At 73.5% G+C, this 1015-nt stretch overlaps 1 protein-coding gene across 1 annotated transcript; it reads left to right on the top strand.

Moving 5' to 3' along the window:
• Positions 1-393: 393 nt before the first annotated feature.
• AURANDRAFT_68966 (hypothetical protein) lies at positions 394-999 on the top strand (the record flags this gene model as incomplete). The annotated part of the gene is made up of 1 exon (XM_009044708.1): positions 394-999. A coding segment is annotated over one exon (606 nt), but the record flags the coding sequence as incomplete, so codon positions are not given.
• Positions 1000-1015: the final 16 nt, after the last annotated feature.

Here is a 1015-nt window from a genome sequence, read left to right as displayed (position 1 = left end):
CGGCGATGCTTCCGCTGATAAGCCGAGAACAGCATCTTAAAGTGCACAGCCAACGGCGACGACGACCACAGAATCCTGTGGGCACCGTGCCGGCACCGCCGCGGGTTGCGCTTCGCGCCCTTCGGGCGACGACAGCCATTTAATTTCCGTACGGCGGGGGAACCGGCACGCACAACTCACGCATATATATATGGAAAGCATCATGGGTTCAACCAGGCCGGTGCCCAACCCCTTTGCAAATCGCTCTCCGGGTCGGCGCGAGTCGGCGGCGCCCGCATCCGGTCGCCGCCCGTGTAAGTTCACGCCCGCGAAGCGGTCCAAGCGGTCCGAGGACGGCGCGGTCGACCCCTACGCGACCTTGCCGCCCCCGCGGCCCGTGAGCGAGGAGCATCGATGGGCAAGGCCCAGGAGAAGCGCGACGCCGCGGAGAAGGCGGCGGCGAAGAAGGCGGAGAAGGACGCGAAGAAGGCGGCGCTCAAGGAGGCGCGCGCGGCCAAGAAGGCGATCAAGGCGGAGAAGAAGGCCGCCTGCGAGGTCATCGAGAAGAAGGAGCTGCCGCCGGCGCCGGCGCCCCTCGACGACCCGTCCTGGGACGACGCCGCGCAGGCGTCGCTCGACGGCGCCGTGCGGGCCTTCGGCGCCGCGCTCGAGCTCGCGGCGCGCTGGCGGGCCGTCGGCGACGCCGTCGGCCGGTCGCCGCGCGCGTGCGCGCGGCGCTTCGTCGCGGTCCGCGGCCGCCTCCTCGCGGTCCGCGCCTGGGAGGCCGAGTGCGAGGCGGTGCGCCGCTTCAACGTCGAGGCCGTGACGCTCGACGCGGCGTCCAAGGCCGCCGTCGAGGCCGCGGCGAAGGAGGCCTTCGACGCGCGGCTCCGGCAGTCGGCCGCCGCCGCCGCCGCGGAGACGCGGGGCGCGTCGGACGCCACGGTCGCCGAGGCCATGGGCGCCGTCTCCAAGGCCGACGACGGCGCCGCCGCGGACCGCCTCGCGGCGAGCGGCGTCGTCGCGACGTCGCCGG

The sequence above is a fragment of the Aureococcus anophagefferens genome (genome assembly GCF_000186865.1).
Source record: "Aureococcus anophagefferens unplaced genomic scaffold AURANscaffold_729, whole genome shotgun sequence".
Classification (NCBI taxonomy): Eukaryota; class Pelagophyceae; order Pelagomonadales; family Pelagomonadaceae; genus Aureococcus; species Aureococcus anophagefferens.
The sequence above is the reverse complement of the archived record's forward strand: the minus strand, read 5'-3'. Positions and strand labels throughout refer to the sequence as shown.